Below are 16,542 nucleotides of genomic sequence, written 5' to 3' on the forward strand. Positions count from 1 at the left end.
CAAATTTGTAGTGAAGCACCTAGATCTAACATGATGGGCCAAATTATTTATGTATAATGTCTGTCATTTATACTAAAGCCTACAAAAATTTTAGTTTCCCATTTTTTCAATGAGAAAGATAAGGCTTATTGAGTTTATTATTTAATGAGTCAAGGTCACATAAAAGTAGCATTCAAATCCAGGTTAGTTTAGTGCCAGTATCTCCTTTTTCGATCACTTGTGTTAATTTACACATATGAGATATGTCTATAATTGATTGAACAAGGAAAGGAATTTTAAGTGATTTATTTAAAGTAACTAAACTAAGGCAATCTAATGAAATTACTAAGAATGGTGATTTGGTGAGTGAGTGGAGGGCGAGTGGAGAGTGGCAGTAATGTAAGTTACATTGTCATGTGTCACAGCAGAAAAACCATATGTAGTATATAAAATTGGAAAATCATGAAACAATGGGACACACACGTAGAAGGATCCAACAGAGACTCTTAAAAGTCCTTTTTCCACTGAGGAAGAGGACAGGGATTGCAAAAAGGGTAGCTATTGATTTTTATTTTAAGCCCTTTGGTACTTTGATATTTTGTTTGTTATTTGATAAAATTTAACAAGATTTTACTGAAAAAGGAAAAAGTTATGATCTATAATATGTCTTTCACAGTAATCTACTGATAACCTATCAAGATGCTTTAAATTGTAGACTAAAAAAAAATCAAAGCATCTTAGTTTATATTCATTATTCTTAGTTTATATTCTTAGTTTATATTCATTATTGTTACTCATAATGTGAAATTGCAGTGAAAGAGCATTAACTGAGCAACTAATATGTTCAAGGCCTTGTTCTAGGTTTTATAGGAGATAAAAGGGGGATACAGTTTGATCCTAGGCTTCAATGTGTTACTGTCTAGTTGAAGGTGCTAGCAATGAGGAAGAAATCTAGATATGGAAAAACTAGGAACTTAACATTTTCTTTGTCTGCTTCATACTGTGCTAGGTGCTCTACCTCATTTTTCATAGAAAACATATACTATAGAAAAGACCAAATATAAAGAGCTATGTGAGTTCAGTGGATAGAAAAATGGTGTTTACTTATCAGGATCAAGAAATGCTTCCTGAAGCAGAGAATTCTAGTTGTTGAAAGCAAGAAGGGATTTCTATGGATAAAGGTGGATGGGAAGGCATTGACATATTTGCTAATCAAAAAACTTATGTTTGAAACTCATTTTTTGTTGTTGTTTCTCTTGTGTAAAAGTGCTTTGATGCCCTGGAGGTTGAGGCTGCAGTGAGCTGCGATTGCATCATTGAACTCCAGTCTGGGTGACAGAGTGTGACTGTCTAAAAAAAAAAAAAATTCTGTACCTAGCTGTAAGCTAGGTACAGAATGAATTTTAAAAATATTACTTGTCCAGCTAAAGACTTTTTATTGAATGTAAGTGCTGTTACCAAGGTTACAGAATCACAATTAAGTGTTGAGTATAATCACTTCTGTCCATAAAATGTGGGGAAACTTAAAGACAAAATGGAGATCACATGGATTTTGTAGCTATTCTTGATTTTTTTTAATTGTTCAATGTGTTTCCACATATTTAGGGATCTTCTTAGCTGCCCTCTTTAATTTATTTATTTAGGTTTCCTTAGGATTGTGCTTAATTGCATGTTAAGTACTGATGCCCAGTGGGGCTGTATTTTAAAGAATCTTCAGTTTGAATCTATAGTATCTTTACCATCTTGCCTAGTTTTTCAAATCTTTGTGTTCTGACCCAAAGTCTAAGATATCTGTGGCTATGGCAAAGAACTCATATTCTTAGGTTTTTAGAAATTATAACAAAAAGCTATATGAATAACAATAAATAAAATCAGAAGTACGAAATAGACATAGTACATTTTTTACATTGAAGTCACATAGTCTCTTTCACTTGGGCACTATAAGTTAAAGGTGGAGATTGTCATCTTTGAAGATTCATTGGTACACTGATCACTCTCCATTTAGGAAAGCTTATAAAAGTCCTTGTTTTACAGCTCCCTCTCCTTTGTGGTGTTAGACTTAATGAACGGCTTGTTGTCAGAAGTTCCAGACCATTACATTATACTCTATGAAAGAGTATTCTGTATTTCTTCTAGCGCACAGACAGAAAAATATCTTATATTTGGGGTATTCTATGTGTGATCATAATATTTAGCATGAAGAGAATGTTGCATTTTGAAGCTATTTGGTTTATACATTTTAAAAAATTACATGAATTTAGAAAATCTGTTATATTAAATTGGATATTTAACATCTATGGTTTAATATCTGCAATCTTTGTTTTCAGTCTTAAATCCTGAACTGTAAATAATTATTAATCTCTGCTATCCCACTCTTGAATTTTTACATGTCTTTAAAGTTATAAAAATGTTTCATGCTAAGGGCAGGTGCAATGGCTCACGCCTATAATCCCAGCACTTTGGAAGGCTGAGGCAGGCAGATCACTTGTGGTCAAGAGTTTAAAATCAGACTGTGAAACATGGAAAAACCCTTTCACTACACAAAATACAAAAATTAGCCAGGCATGGTGGTGCACACCTGTAGCCCGTGGCTACTTGGGAGGTGAGGTAGGAGAATTGCTTAAGCCTAGGAGGTTGAGGTTGCAGTAAGCTGTGTTCGCACCACTGCACTCCAGCCTAGGTGACAAAGTGAGACTTTCTCTCAAAAACATAAAAACATAAAGTATAAAACAAAATCTACCCATCATTTCACAGCTGAGGGATAACTTCTATACCTATTTTGAGTATTTTCTTCCTGTTATATTTTTCTAGTCATATAAATGGTATGTTTTTTAATATGCAGTCATGCACCGCATGATGACTTTTTCATCAGTGTTGGACCACATAAACCATGGTGGTCCCATTAAGATTATAATGGAGCTGAAAAACTCCTATCGCCCAGTGATGTTGCAGGTGTTGTAATGTCATAGTGCAATACATTGCTCACGTGTTTGTGGTGATGCCGGTGTAAACAAACCTACTGTGCTGCCAGTTGTATAAAAATATAGCACATACAGTTATTTATAGTATATAATACTTGACAATCATAATAAACTACAATGTTACTGGCTTATATACTCTACCTTTTATTGTTATTTTAAAGTATACTCCTTTTACTGATTAAAAAAAAAGTTAACTGTAAGATAGCCTCAGGCAGGTCCTTTAGGCGGTATTCCAGAAGAGAACATTTTTATCATGGGAGGTGAGAGCTCCATTCATGTTATTGCCCCTAAGACCTTCCAGTGGAACAAGCGATATTGATAATCCTGACCTTGTGTAGGCCTAGGCTAATGTGTGTGTTTGTATCTTCATTTTTAACAAAAAAAAGTTTTTTAAAAGTTTTTAAATTTAAAACATAGAAAAATGCTTATAGAATAAGGATATAAAGAAAGAAAATATTTTTGTGGAGCTATGAAATGTGTTTGTGTTTCAGGCTTAGTGTTATCACAAAACAGTCAAAAGTAAAAAAAAATCTAAAAGGTTACAAAGTAAAAACTTGCCATAAGATACATTTATTATTGAAGAAAGAAACATTTTTAAATAAATTTAATGTAGCGTAAGTGTACAGTGTTTATAAAGTCTACTAATGTGCAATAGTATTTTAGGCCTTCACATTCACTCACCACTCAATGACTCATTCAGAGCAACTTCCATTCCTGCAAGCTCCATTCATGGTAAATGCCCTATACAGAGAGACCATTTTTATCTCTTATACTGTATTTTTACTGTACCCTTTCTGTGTTTAGGTATTCAAATACCATTGTATTACAGTTACTACAGTATTCAGTACAGTAACATGCTGTACAGGTTTGTAGCTTAGGAGCAATAGGCTACACCATGTAACCTAGGTGTGTGGTAGGCTATACCAACTACGTTTGTGTAAGTACACTCTACGATCTTTGCACAATGATGAAATCTACCGATGCATTTCTCAGAAAGTATCCCATCCTTAAGTGAGACATGACTGTACTTGGGACATGTCTCTATGTATGTATGTATGTATGTATGTATGTATGTATGTATGTATATATCTATCTATCTATCTATCTATCTATCTAACTCTATTCTTGTATTGGTTTTCCTCACCTTTTCATTATAAACAAGCATTTTCCCACGTCATTAAATATTCTTTGAAGACAGAATTTAATGACCTGTATGCCTCCTTTATGGTGTTTCTTTTGTGTCTTATACTTCTATACTGCCCTCTCACATTTAAAAAAATTATCAAAGGTTTTTGGAATCTTTGTTATTAAAAATTCTAGTTATCTAGTAGTCATAGCTACTTCTACCTGAGTTTATGAGTGCCTGCCTATGACAAATAACAAATAAATAAATGGGGCTTCTATTTATTAGTCTATTTAGGAAGTCACTTGTTTTTTAGCTTATGTAATGTGTTTTGTCTTGATCTGAACAGGATCATTTTATTGGGTTATGTTGGATTTATTTGGCAAATCCAGTTCTCTTATCTCCAATGGCCTGTGTTTGTGACTGCTTGGATATGGGGGATTTTAAAGACTAGTGAAGAGCATGGATTGCAATTACATCTTTACACCTTAGTAGCTACGTGACTTTGGGCAAATTACTCCATTGCATTGCACCTTCTTTTCAAGATTAAAGACTAAATGATATCATAAAGTACATAGCCCAGAGCCAGGCTGATATTGAATATTCTTGTTATTTTTCTTGTCATTGTTGTAATTATGAGGTCTTTGGCCATCAAATAGAACAAAGCTGAGACTAGCCTTAGTTGAGATTGAAAAGCATCAGAACTTTTCTTTACCCATTTGAAGTAACTGACCATGGAAGAAAAAGGCAAATAACCCATTTTAATTCTGGACCAGCAGGAAGGCATCTTTGTCTGTCCAGTCTAAGAAATTCTCTCATAGGTAGCTTCAGACTTTGCAATGAGGCAGCTGCATTAGTGCATCTGAAAAGTTCACTGCTGTGGCTGGAATGTTAAACAGCAGTTCTTGACAGTCACCGAAATGCATACTGGGGTCTCAAGGAATGGACTTAGGACTTCCTTTTCATTATTCACATTGTTCAATACCTAGTCTGTCTCTATATAAATGCCAGTGTTGCTTTAATAAATTATTATGGATGATAATAGTAATACTTGTAGCTGCTATTTATTGAGTGTTGACTATGTAACAACTAAGGTTTTTGTGTATTATCACATTTAATCCTAGTGGCTGCTCTGTGAGTATGTTATCATCCCTATTTCATAAAGGAGGAAACTAAAATTTAGAGAGGTTCAGCATTATCTAATAAGAATTTCAACTTTGGTCTCTTTGACTCCAGAATCTGAGATTGTAGCTTTGCTCTTAGCTCTACTGTTTTGGTTTTATAATTACTGCATGGCCTCATTCATTCATTCAGCCTGAGAATCTACTTTGTTGAGAATCTACTTTGTGCCAGCTCCTGTTCTAAGTGCTTGGGTTATAGCATGCAGACAAAGTCCCTGCCCTCCCAAGGCTTATTTTCTATTAAATATAATAGAATATTAAGTTACTTTTAGGTGTTTTACTCCTAGAATAAGCATTCGTGTGAGGCTGTGAGTTATCTTATTCTTGAGCTTTAGGAATGTAACTGAAATTTTGTATAAGGCTGGGTATACCTCCTAAGCTTATGAGATTTCTACAAAATTTCTACAAAATACTGGAAGCTAGGGCATGTTCCATTTTATGCATCAGGCTGGTTATTTTAGCACTGGCTTTTTAGCCCTGGCAGACTCCTCAAATTGGAGACGTTCTTACTGGTTACTTAAAGAAGCTTTTAGAAGGTTTGGAAGGTTTATTGTTTGTGATAAAGCTACTTTTTGTTACCTTGGTTTCTTTGACTTCCTTAAATGTTCTATAGGTGTATGGAGCAGCATAAAAACTTTCTTTCTTTAGAACATGCCAAAAATACATCAGACAAACCTAGAACAAGAGGCTTAATTACTTCATAGAATAAATTTTCAAATTCAGATACAGTTGAAAAATAAATGATGAATCAGGGAGGTCTAATTATGAGGGACCAAAGTATTAATACCTTGTTTTCTGTGATATCAAGAATATCTAATCCATCCTTAAGAATGAATTATTATAATAAGAAGCTGATATCATAAAGTGTTTGTGTTAATGTCACATTTAATCCATGTGGAAGCTGAAAATAATTTTAAATATCCTTAGGTAGAGGCTATGTTATATTTTTACCTAGGGAATTATCAGTAAATACTATGAAGTGTGTTTCCTTGTAAAAAAAAAATAGTTGCCTTATTTTTGCATTGGAAATACAAGTGAACCTTTTTGGTCCCATAAAATGCAAATGGCTTGTGTATGTTCCTTTTTTTTTTTTTTTTTTTGAAGTCCTTTGTCTAAGAAGGAGGATCATTGGCAAACCAGCTAGCCATTCGCTTTGGATTTTGACATAGCTTCTCCTTGGGACCCTAATGACAGACTCTCTGATAACCAGTGCAAACTCCATGAATATCTTTCATTTCTCTAGAAGGAGGTGTGGATTTGCAAGGCTACCAGCTGGATATGCAAATACTACCTGACGGGCCAAAGAGTGATGTGGACTTTTCAGAGATTCTTAATGCAATACAAGAAAGTAAGTTTCACTCAAATTTTAAATTCTCCATGAGAGAAGAAACTATTATAATACTTGGGAGGGGTAATAAACTAAAAACCTTAGATGCCAAGCTTTAAAAAATATTAACAAAATGATGTCTTGAAAGAGATACTGTGCAAAATAATTTTGAAACTAGAGGAGATAGTGAAAGTGAGATTTAATTTGTGAAATTAAATCACATAATAGTGGAATTTTTGAAAAAGCTATAGCAGAATGATCAATTCTGTATATTGTATTTCATGTTATAATATTTAGTAAACCTCGGAGTATTGTAAATTTCTAGATTTCTTGATTAATCATAATCAAAGAAAAACCTTTAAGAAAACAAAATACAATTCCTTTGCTCAAATGGAAGTAATAAGAGGGAAATGTTGGTGGAGCAAGGTGAAATCAGGAACTTCTTCTCCAAAATGAATATCTGGAGTCGTTGATGATGGGCTGCATGCAAGAAGTGAACCCTCATTTTCTAAGCATTTTGAGTAATCAAGGTTTGCTCTTCTTTGAGTATTTTATTTCTGTTTTATAGCTTTCACTCAGAATTTTATCAGAATCAACACATTTACTCAAGTTAAATATTTAGCCTTGAGGATTGGTGATGCAGTGTCTCATACTAAGTCATTACCATTGATATTTCATTATCAGAGCTCTAATTCTAGATGATGAAGCTCCTCTTTTAATATCAAATAATTTATCTCATGTTGGATTTGAGGGATTTTGATGTGAAGAACATTGTATAAACAACCATTGCAGCTTTTTCTTACTTCTAGTTTTGGGACATTGCATTTTCTTTTCTTTTTTTATTATTATACTCTAAGTTCTAGGGTACATGTGCACAACGTACAGGTTTGATACATAGGTATACATGTGCCATGTTGGTTTGCTGCACCCATCAACTCGTCATTTGCATTAGGTATGTCTCCTAATGCTATCCCTCCCCCAGAACCCCACCCCACAACAGGCCCTGGTGTGTGATGTTCCCTGCCCTGTGTCCAAATGATCTCATCGTTCAATTCCCACCTATGAGTGAGAACATGCGGTGTTTGGTTTTCTATCCTTGTGATCGTTTGCCAAGAATGATGGTTTCCAGCTTCATCCATGTCCCTGCAAAGGACACGAACTCATCCTTTTTTATGGCTGCATAGTATTCCATGGTGCATATGTGCCACATTTTCTTAATCCAGTCTAGCATTGATGGACATTTGGGTTGGTTCCAAGTCTTTGCTATTGTGAATAGTGCTGCAATAAACATACGTGTGCATGTGTCTTTATAGTAGCATGATTTATAATCCTTTGGGTATATGCTCAGTAATGGGATTGCTGGGTCAGATGGTATTTCTAGTTCTACATTCTTGAGGAATCGCTACACTGTCTTCCACAATGGTTGAACTAATTTACACTCCTACTAACAGTGTAAAAGTGTTCCTATTTCTCCACATCCTCTCCAGCATCTGTTGTTTCCTGACTTTTTCATGATTGCCATTCTAACTGGTGTTAGACGGTATCTCATGGTGGTTTTGATTTGCATTTCTCTGCTGGCCAGTGATGATGAGCATTTTTTCGTGTGTCTGTTGGCTGTATAAATGTCTTCTTTTGAGAAGTGTCTGTTCATATCCTTTGCCCACTTTTTGACGGGGTTGTTTGGTTTTTTCTTGTAAATTTATTTGAGTTATTTGTAGATTCTGGATATTAGCCCTTTGTCAGATGGGTAGATTGTGAAAATTTTCTCCCATTTTGTAGGTTGCCTGTTCACTCTGATGGTAGTTTCTTTTGCTGTGCAGAAGCTCTTTAGTTTAATTAGATCCCATTTATCAATTTTGGCGTTTGTTGCCATTGCTTTTGATGTTTTAGTCATGAAGTCCTTGCCCATGCCTAGGGACATTGCATTTTCTTGTTAATTTTCTTATGAATAATTTTATGCTTTTTAGTTATCCCCATTTATCATTATACTGTCCTGTTGACCTTATGAGATAATTATTACCTCCACCTTACAGATGGAACAACTGAGGGTGGAAGAAATTAAGTGACAGGGGAATATGATAATCATGGAGACCGGACTGCAATGATGGCTGTTTGTTCCTTCATTTAATTCCTTCATGAATATGCTCAGTACAGGATTTAAACACATTGAGGTGAAGGATCCTGAAACTGAAGATGAGGCTACTTTTAAAAGAAATGTTTTTAGCAAAGAATATAAGGGGATCAGCTATTTATTCTGGTTGAACAATCCCTTTATATTACATTAATGAATAAAAGAGAAAAAATTTCCACAGGAGAATAAAAATCAAATTATTAGACATTGGAGAGAAAATAACTTTTCATGGAAAGTTATAAAATTATGTAATTACTTCACTTGATTTGAAAGATGATAGGTTGTACAGTGCTCAAAGAGTTTAAATTTTTTTTCAATAAATGATAAAAGTTGGCTTCCATGCCAGTGCTACAGGTGAACTTAAATTTAAGGAGTGGGGGCTAAAATGAACTTGCATCAAAATGAGCTATAGGTTAGTAAGGTACTATTTTTATAGTAACTTTTATTACCAGATCTTAGTAAAGACGTGTGTATCTGATGTTAACTGTTTTGTAGTTTAGAAGGGTGATCTCTCTATGAACAGGTAGAGGAGTATAAATTTATGAGAACTTAACAGAAGAAGAAGGAAATGTTACTTGACTTTAAAATGCAAATCCAGCCCTTTATAAGTTTATGCATTTTCTACTGCTTTGGAACGAATTTATTTTCTTGTTGCAAACAAGTTTTGTGCTAATTAGATTTGAGAAGCTGCCCACACAGGCTGGGTCATTTCTGGAAGGAAAGATTTTGGGCCATTCAGTCTCTATCTAGGTTCCAAATATGATCGAAATTTTTAGCCAGTTCATGGAAATCTCCAAGCATAAAAATAGGTAGCTTGGTACTTTAAGGGACTGTAGCTTAGATTATCGTTTCTGGAAAGCTTTGAGAGACCATCGTTAAGTGTGTAAAGAATATGGAGTTCTGCGACTGGCCCCAGTGTGTGATGTTCCCCTCCCTGTGTCCATGTGTTCTCATTGTTCAACTCCCACTATGAGTGAGAACATGCGGTGTTTGGTTTTCTGTTCTTGTGTTAGTTTGCTGAAAATGATGGTTTCCAGCGTCATCCATGTCCTGTCGGGGGGTGGGGGGCTAGAGGAGGGATAGCATTTAGGAGAAATACCTAATGTAGATGACGGGTTGATGGGTGCAGCAAACCACCATGGCACGTGTATACCTATGTAACAAACCTGCACGTTCTGCACATGTACCCCAGAACTTAAAGTATAATAAAAAAAAGAATATGGAATTCTGAACATCAGTATAATTCCTCTCCTTTTTGTTAAGATTAACAAGATGATGGAAAATTTTCACTTTTTTCTTCAAATGTTGTGACTATTTATATATAGTATATATATATATATATAGTATGCATGTATGTATAGTGTGTATACATACATATACATACACACACATATATATACATATATATACGCACACATATATATATGAGACCTTCAAGATCAAGCTAGAAGTGCGTATGTGCATGCTTACATGTGTGTATTTGTGTGTGTTTCAAACATTTCTTGAGTGTCTGGGTTAGGCCAGCCATGATGGTGTTTTCCCAAAGTATCTCTTTTCAATCTTAACCCAAAGTAATAATAGATAAGATTTTCTCCATTTTAAAGGTGAAAAAACTGAATATAGCTCCCCAAGGATATATGGTTACTATGTGATAGAGTCAATATTTAATTGTATGTTAGTCCTTGTTCTGCTAAATACTAAATTAAATAAAAATGATTAGGAAAAATGAACTACTTTGTGTTTTTAAAATTGTATTATATTTTCACATCTTCATGCAAGAACTTTGCTACCATGCTTCTACATTGTAAAATACATTTACAGTATTTTATCTTTTAGTGTGCATACCCTAAGTATAGCCTCATCTGTTCTAAATATGTCTTAGAGTGGCTGGCCATACTCAAGTGCTTTTTCAGATCCTCCGTATTAGATGTACAGCTTATTAAAAAGAAAAGAGTTATTTTAACCATCCATCCATCTTGCCTGTCATGTGTCAGGTATTGTGCTAGGCATAATACCTTAAGGCAGTGGTGGATGTTTGGTACAAAGTCTAATTCAGGAAAAATGAAAACATTTCCAGATCACATCTTGTTTTGGTGTTCAATACAAAAACAACTTGATTGCTTTTTAGGGAAAGGCATTTACATGTGAAAGTATAACAAGGGTATGTGTGTGTGTGTGTGTGTGTGTGTGTGTGTATATGTGTGTTTGTTTCTTTTCCTTGATGTTATTTGTCCCTTCCTCTCTATTCTCACCCTTCACTCTGCATTCCAAGATGGTAGCCAGGTTCCTTGAACTCCTTTGTTTCAGCAGTTTTGTGTTACCTACAGTTCCTGCCTTTTTTTTCTGAAAGCGTGAGCTTCCAAGACTGATGCTTGGATGGAAGAAGAAATTGCAGGAGAGATGCGCCATAGAGGGAGCCAGGCTTCTGGTAGGGGGAATGGAAAGGGAGGGAATGGCTATGTTGCATGCCTGGGGGACTTCACGGGAGCCACCTGAACTGTCAGTCACACAGAGAGTTCCTGGCCTGAGAAAGGAACTTAGGAGTCGCTGGGAAGGGGGCAGTCTCATCTTCCTGTTTCTTTGTTTTATCTCCAGTGCCTTGAACAGAGCATGGAGTGTGGTAGGTGCTTACTAATATTTGTTAGTGATTGAGTGAATGTGTGAAATCACTGGAGACTTGAAAAGCGGGCAGCCCAATAGTAACCAGTGTGTCTTGGACACCTGACTGCTCTTTCTAAATGTTCTGCTCTTTACAAAACTCCTAGGACCTTTGCACAGTTCTGGATACACGAGGCAGGAAAGTGGGAGTGTCAGCAATAACTGAAATTAAATTGTCCACGAAGCCGGTGGAATGGGAACTTGGAGATAGATTTAGTTTGATGCAATGATAACAACATTACAATGCAATTCCTACTCTTGAGTTCATCCAGTAAGATTCAAACCCTCCATCCATAGTTTAAGGAGTGGAGTGCCTACTCAAATCTTATGTACAGTAGCATCTATTAAAACAAAAATAAACAAAAAGAAAAACACTGCTTTTTTAATCACCAAAGTTTTCAAATCCGAACATTTTAAGAGGTAAGCATTTTAAAATATTTCCTTCTGAAACTTGATTGAGAATCATGTCTTAAAGCTCTGCAGTCCATGAATCAGGTGTATGTGTGTGTGTATGTATGTGAGTATTTATTACATTAGCTAGCTACTGTGAAGCATGTCATTCAAAGGTTATACTGTACTTTTTCATTCTCGCTTTAAATTATTTTCAATGTCCAGCCCTTTTTAGAGACCATTCATCCCCCTACCATTTGTTGCCCACCCCTCTTGTTTTGCTCCTAGTTTTTCCTTTCATGATTCCCACCATATCTGGATATAGACTGTAGGGACACTCTTGACTGGCATCCATACCCTGAAACACATGATTGTGTTGTATTCCATCAGATTCTAATGAAGGAAAGAGGGCACAAGATAGTGTTTGCAATGAGATCTGAGGAGTTAAAAGGATTGTGGGATCATTGTTATCCTGCAGTCTGTTTGTGCTTGCACATGTGTCTACATAATCATATAGCTGTGCCTACATTAGGGGTGGTGTATACTTTTGTGGCTGAGGAGAGTGAGTCATTTCTCAGTGACACCGAGTGAGTCACTTTGAATCTAATTCTTTAGCCCTGATTTCCAATTTTATTTTTAACCTGCACGGTCATGCCATTTCAGAGGAGCAGATGGCAGGGTATGGGGTATAGGGGTGAGCGGGGGGGCTGGCATATATTGAGCAGGTAATCTTGTCTGGCAATTTTGTGGCTGACCTTTTACCTATGTTATTTTATTTAGTCTTTAACTCTCTTTGCCTTAATTTCCACATCTGTAAAAGGAAAACAGTAATAGTACATCTATGTAAAGCCTTTAACATAGTGCCTGGTACACAGTCAGGGGTGTATAAGTGTTGGCTACCACCTTTGTCTTTATTCCTCAATCATTCATTCTGTCTGGGAAATTGTATTTCCATATTTAGAAGATAAAGAAATTAAAGCTTGAATAAGTTAAATATCCCAATCTAATAGCTAATAAGTGGAAGGGCTGGCATTTGAACTCAGGTCTGTCTGAATCCAGAGCTCATGCTCTTTCCAAAGAAGGTGAAATTATGGTCAGTAGACTTGGAGGATCTTTTATGCAGAGCATGAATGACCTCACTTTATGTTATGGAAAGGTCGCCAAGGCTAATGAATGAGCAAAGATTGAATTAGGCACACAGTTCTTCTCTAAATGTCATTCCCAGGACTGTAAGAAGTGCCATCATCATTATTTTCCTTGTTATAGAAGTAACCAAGTTGTTCACCTTTTCTTTATAATGAAGTAGTAGTAAGAGAAGCTCTTCTTAGCAAATATGCTAAATCAGGAACAAGTTAATGATCTCAACCCCATTGTGGTGTGCTGGGGTTACATACAATACCATCATCTGTGCTGTTTTATAAACATTGCCATTATTGAGCCAGGTGATGACAATGACATCTTTTTTTATTTTAATTTTTAATTTTGGTGGGTACATAGTAGGTGTATGTATTTATGGGGTACATGAAATATTTTGATACAGGCATACAATGTTTAGTAATCACATCAGTGTAAATGGGGTATCCACCACCTCAAACATCCATTCTTTCTTTGTGTTACAAACATCCAATTATACTTTTAGTTTTAAATGTACAATGAGTTATTATTGACTAGTTACCCTGTTGTGCTATTAAATACTAGATCTTATTCATTCTATCTAATTATATTTTTGTACCCATTAACCATTCCCACCTCCCTTCCGCTCTACTACTCTTCCCAGCGTCTGGTAACCACCATTCTACTCTCTATCTCCGTTAGTTCAATTGTTTTTAGTTTTTAGCTCCCACAAATAAGAACATGCAAAGTTTGTCTTTCTGTGCCTGGCTCATTTCACTTAACATAATGACCTCCAGTTCCATCCATATTGTTGCAAATGACAGAATCTCATATTTTTATAGCTGAATAGTACTGCATTGTGTATATGTACCACCATTTTCTTTATCTGTTCATTATCTGTTGATGGACACTTAGATTCCTTCCAAATCTTGGCTATTGTGAATAGTGCTGCAGTAAACATGAGAGTGCAGATAGCTAGTATACTAATTTCCTTTCTTTGGGGTATATACCCCTAAGCAGAATTGCTGGATCATATGGAAGTTCTATTTTTAATTTTTTCAGGAACCTCCAAACTGTCCTTCATAGTGGTTGTACTGATTTACATTCCCACCAACAGTGTATGAGGGTTCCCTCTTCTCCACATCCTTGCCAGCAGTTGTTATTGCCTGCCTTTTAGATAAAAGCCATTTTAACTGAGGTGAGCCCTGATTTCCAACTTTATTTTAAAATGAAATTATATCTTATTATGAAATCTGACCATTTTACAATGAGATATCTCATTGTAGTTTTTATTTGCATTTCTCTGATGATCAGTGATGTTGAGCACCTTTTCATGTGCCTGTTTGCCATTTGTATGTCTCCTTCTGAGAAATGTCTTATTCAGACATCTTGCCCATTTTTATTTGGATTATTAGATGTTTTTCCTCTAGAGTTGTTTGAGCTCCATATATATTTTGGTTATTAATCCCTTGTCAGATGGATAGTTTGCAAATATTTTCTCTCATTCTGTGGGTTGTCTTTTCACTTCGTTGATTGTTTCCTTTGCTGCTCAGAAGCTTTTAAACTTGATGTGATCCCATTTGTCCATTTTTGCTTTGGTTGCCTATGCTTGTGAGGTATTACTCAAGAAATCTTTGCCCAGTCCAATGTTCTGGAGAGTTTCTCTAATGTTTCCTTTTAGAAGTTTCTTAGTGTGAGGCCTTAGATTTAAGTCTTTAATCAATTTTGGTTTGATTTTTGTATATGGTGAGAGATAGGGGTCTAGTTTCATTCTTCTGTGTATGGATATCCAGTTTTCCCAGCATCACTTATTGAAGAGACTGTCCTTTCTCCAATGCATGTTCTTGGCAACATTGTCAAAAATGAATTTACTATAGATGTATGGATTTGTTTTTGGGTTCTCTGTTCTGTTCCACTAATCTATGTGTCTGTTTTTATGCCAGTTCCATACAGAAATTAGTTTTAAATGAATATTTTTTTAAAATCTCATGACTTTTTGTTTGTTTGCAAAGGCATATTTTAAATCTCAATAACTTTCTGTGGCAGAAGGAAGGTTCCTGCTGTCATGTTTGTAATAACTAGAACCCCAGGTTCTTTAGGGAGATGTCAACACAACCATTTAATTGTTGCCAGAACACACTAGCAGAAGTTTCTAAATTTTTGTAAAAGCAGTAAAATGTATTTTTCCCCAATATATGATCAACATATAACTTCAATATACAAAACAGAAACTGAGTTGTTTGGTATAGGTAGGGGTAGAAGGTGAGCCTTGCCCACTCAGTTGTCTCTTTGTCCTCTCCATGGCCCCTGAAACTCCTCAAAAGGGCCGTAGGGTTCCAGAGAACAGAGATTGAAAACTGCTGGCCTATTAGAAGGGAGTAAAATCAGCTAAGGAAGCATTATGTCCTTTCTAATTGCTTTATTTATTTATTTTGAGTTTTTAAACTTAAACCCCCTTTTTTCTCATTGGTAAACCAGGCAGCCTTTGCCTTAGGGATGCTGTCAAGATGCATTTGAAGAGTAATGAGCATCTAGAGAGTCTTGGGCTTGCTCGTGTCATATACATGCTAAATAGTGTTTAGTTCTTAAATCCCAGCCTAAGATGTTCAAAGCTGTATTGTGTCTTTGTATTTCCCTGAATTTTTAAGACAATAATGGATCTATTTGTTAAATTTTAGAAAGTTGTCAGAGCTGTCAGGCTACGGATGTAAAGTCTAGCTTTATTCAGATAAATGTTGAAATGGCAACAAGATAATTGCTTGGTGGTTAAATGACTTCCATTCTTGAAAGCCAAACATGATTTAAGAACAGTAGAATGCTTCCCACAAAAACAAAAGCCAGCTAGAATTGGCATGGATTTGGGGTCTGAATTGGATGAAAATTCATCTTTGTCACTTACTAGCTGCATGGCCACACTTGGCATTTCTGAATCTGGCTTCTTTATAATAATACTTGTCTCATAGGTTGTTTTGAGGATGAAATGAGAAAATGGACCTGAAAATCATTAACACACAGCAGGCTGTCAGTAAACTGTAATTCCTATCTTTGTCTCCCTTCCCACTCCCTTCTTATTTAATCTCTGTGATTCTAAGAGAGAAGTAGACATTTTCAAGCCATCTTTTTAAGGTAATCAGAATAAGAAAAAACTGAAAATTGATATCATCCTACAATTAGCTTTTATTTATCTTAAAATGCATATTGAACGTCTCCTATTTGGTAGCCCTTTTGCCGAATTGGAGATACCTTAGCTCTTCACCTTAAAGGGACCTTAGTCTAAAGACATAGAGATGGACTTGTTATAAAACAGTCTGGTAAGTGTTAAAATTGAGATATAAACTTTTTTTGCATTCTAAAATATTCCTGGAGGTGTTCTTTTTTTTTTTTAAGTGATACTTTGAGGTCAGTATGTAATCCCTTGAGAATTCTGAGTATCAGATGCAATAACTTGGAACTTAGGACAAAAATAGTATAATGAACTGGTGCTCTGGAGAATGAATATAGATACTTGGATTATGCTGCAAAGCCCTCTTGTGTCTTCTTCAATGACCTGTAATTTCACCTTCTTTTCTCTGCATCTGAAATTTATATATCTGAAACTTCTATACTGTAATATCAAAGTGGGGTTATTTTGCTACATTTGGAAAATAGGAGAGAAGTAA

At 35.5% G+C, this 16,542-nt stretch overlaps 1 protein-coding gene across 3 annotated transcripts in view; it reads left to right on the forward strand.

Moving 5' to 3' along the window:
- Positions 1-16,542, forward strand: part of ANO4 (anoctamin 4) — a 425,083-nt gene that overhangs the window by 203,707 nt on the left and 204,834 nt on the right. For 2 of the 3 annotated variants that reach the window (XM_054444369.2, XM_063646629.1), the window contains one exon: positions 6,508-6,612. The exons of the other annotated variant lie outside the window; for it this stretch is intronic. In XM_054444369.2, coding sequence (XP_054300344.1) covers positions 6,508-6,612 — 105 coding nt within the window. The remainder of the gene's footprint in view (positions 1-6,507; positions 6,613-16,542) is intronic. 3 annotated transcript variants of the gene reach the window in all.

This window comes from Pongo pygmaeus, chromosome 10 (assembly GCF_028885625.2).
Source record: "Pongo pygmaeus isolate AG05252 chromosome 10, NHGRI_mPonPyg2-v2.0_pri, whole genome shotgun sequence".
In the NCBI taxonomy this organism is placed as follows: domain Eukaryota; kingdom Metazoa; phylum Chordata; class Mammalia; order Primates; family Hominidae; genus Pongo; species Pongo pygmaeus.